This window comes from Stegastes partitus, unplaced genomic scaffold (assembly GCF_000690725.1).
Source record: "Stegastes partitus isolate 25-593 unplaced genomic scaffold, Stegastes_partitus-1.0.2 Scaffold4077, whole genome shotgun sequence".
Lineage (NCBI taxonomy): Eukaryota > Metazoa > Chordata > Actinopteri > Pomacentridae > Stegastes > Stegastes partitus.
Window position 1 is genome coordinate 1 of NW_007581808.1, and position 2879 is coordinate 2879.

At 38.8% G+C, this 2879-nt stretch overlaps 1 protein-coding gene across 1 annotated transcript; it reads right to left on the bottom strand.

Moving 5' to 3' along the window:
* Nucleotides 1-1559: 1559 nt before the first annotated feature.
* Nucleotides 1560-2266, bottom strand: LOC103376373 (erlin-2-like; the record flags this gene model as incomplete). The annotated part of the gene is made up of 3 exons (XM_008306740.1): nt 1560-1685; nt 1888-1949; nt 2208-2266. Coding segments are annotated over 3 exons (247 nt in total), but the record flags the coding sequence as incomplete, so codon positions are not given.
* Nucleotides 2267-2879: the final 613 nt, after the last annotated feature.

The following is a 2879-nucleotide window of genomic DNA, read 5'->3' on the forward strand; positions in this document are numbered from 1 at the left end:
TTTCCCCTTTCATTGTTTGTGTTTGCACAAATATTCATCACCTTTAAGTCAGTATTTAGTAGATGCTCCTTTGGCTGCAATTACAGCATTGAGCCTGTGTGGAGAGGTCTCAGTTAACCTTGCACATCTGGACACTACAGTTTTACCCCATTCTTGTTTGCAAAACTGCTTTGGTGTTCGCCAAAAATACCATCAACATGGCCAAAAAGTTCAATTTATGGTGTCATCAGACCAAAGAACCGTTTCCAGTTGACTTCAAAGTCTCCCACATGTCTTCTGGTAAACTCTAGTCAAGATTTAATTTAAGCTTTTTTTTTTTTTGGCTTGTCTTTGCTACTTTCCCATAAAACTTTAGACAGGGGATGGATTTATGGGCTCCTGTTATTGCTAACTTGAATTTTTATTTATTTTTTAAAAATCTTTAAACTTAATTTGAAATTCTCCTCTTTGTGTGGGTTTAGATGATGCCATGAATTGGTTGTGTTGTCGAACTGTATATTTGTTTTGGTTCATGATGTGTATGTTTTTATTTGTCCATTTTCAAGCTGCATATAAATCCGCCACTAAAGCTTTTAGCTTCTTCATAGAAGTCTAGTTGGCCTCCCTAACTAGTTTCTTTCCTGCACAGTTTAAGGAAGGCCTGCTGTAGGCAAATATATGCATGTGTCATACTTCTTTCATTTCTTAATAATGGATTTTGCTGTACTTAAACATCAATTAGTCACTTGGAAGTGTTTTGTATCCATCCCCTGACTTATGCTTTTCAGTAACCTTTCCACAGAGTTGCTTGGAGTGGTCTTTCATCTTCACAGTGTAGTTATAGCTGTGGTAGTGATTTACCAGTGACTGGGCCTTCCACATACAGCTGTCTTTATACTACAATCACTTCAGACAAACTCACTTAGCTTAGATGTTTTCCATTTCACTAACTGTGTGACTTCTAGCACCAGTTAGCTGCACATGTGTTAAATAAGGTGAGTCACTTTAAAGGGATAAAATACATACCCAGTCACTTGTTTTACACTGTATATTGTTAAGCATTCAGCAGTACTTACATGAACTATGATGTGATGTTGAAAAGCAATAAGAGAACTTGTTCCTGATTGATCAGAAGCAGTAGTATTTGCATGCAATTTACTCTGAATCCTTCTAACGTAGACAGAAGGAATTTTCAGTTTGCTTACTGTAAATACACGCCTCCCTAAGTGTTTACCCATTTTTTAAATGATGATGTGTGTCTCAACATTACCCCATAGATTGGTTTATGTTCTATTCACAGTGTTTATGCAGACAGATCTATAACAATCATAACTATGGGCTCACTTTCAGAGAAGTGAATGAAAACCCAGCTAAACCCAGGCTCTTCTGCACAGCAGCTGTTGTGTGTAACAGGGTACCAACAACCTAATGAGGCAAGCTATAAATTCAAGGTGTAGTGAACCCTGAGCTGCAGGCTGATGACATGCTGTTAATGCAGACGCACTATTAAAGTAAAGCTGAAAGGAGGTATTTCAAATTAGTAGTCAGTTTACACGAAGTCTGCAGCCCAGCACACTCACCAAACAAGCCGATGTAGACCTCCTGCAGTGAGTGAACGCTGCAAAACTGGTTGAGTTCGTGGTGAACCTTGTTGAATATCAAAGCTTTGTCGTAGTCTGCGGTGAAGTTCCTCACTATGTCATACACTGCAGAGGAAGAAACAAGTGCTTAATTAAGTCAAGTAAAGCAAAGCAAATATACAGATTAACCTGGTTCTGATGTTCTTCATCTAAGAGTGTCTGTCTGTCAGTGCTGAGGAAGTTATCATCAGATGTTGAATCCAAAAGAAATGGAAGGGGGAGTTCTGGATAAACATATTGTTTGATGTTTTTGGCCAGCTGAGTTTACCTGCTGATGGAACGAGATAGTTCACCACTTCTATACGGTCAAAGTAAATCATCACTCCTCCACTGAAAGAAAGAAAGAAAATACATAACAATCACTTTTACCCAAATGCTAGTGGGAAACAAAAGGGACTGCATTTTCAGTCTGGATGTTGTCAGTGGTTCTAACATGTGCTGACGAACCTCTGACTCCTGTAGTGTTGGCATAATACTCTACCAAAGGTATTGTGTGGGAGTCTGAGCGTGGTATATGATGAGTGTTAAGCATAACAAATCACAACACTACATCTGACACCACTTAAGCCAATAAAACAGCAGACCTACCTTGTGCCACATGGTACATTCTTCACCTCATCTGTCTGCAGTGTCGTCTGCAAGACAAAAACAAATATTTATAAGTTTAATTTATTATTTTCCTAACGGTCTGCATGTTGGGAAGTCTTTCATGTGTTTATTAGAAAAACACCCACAGTGGTGGGGCTGAAAGTACATCTATCAACACTACATGAAATGAGGGCATTCAGTATGTTTAAGTGAAGAAAGCTGGAGTTCAGCTGTGCACACAGGATAGACACAGCAAGAGGAAGAGCTGTTGACTATCATGAAATTTGATTCAACATTACAAAGAGCTGAACCAAATCTCTGTGACACAATGTCACAACACAAACTCAACATTATAACAGAACACAAGTTGGACATATTACACTCTCTTGTACTGGAATCTTAGGTTTGTCCTTAAAGTATAGGAGGTGAGGTAATGAATTTGAAACATTTTCATTTCCTTTCTTCGGGCAGCAGAGCACTGGTCGGCTAGATCAGGTTTCTAAAGTGGAGCCAGAACACATCATTTTTAATAACGGCTTCTTATAGCCCTCTTTCTTCAAACAGTATTTGAGGAGCATCCAGCTCCATACAGCAGGGACTGTCAGTCTATCTGGAATAATGTTTTAATTTCTCCAAAATCCTCCAACATTTCTAATGAATCCTCCTTCTTAG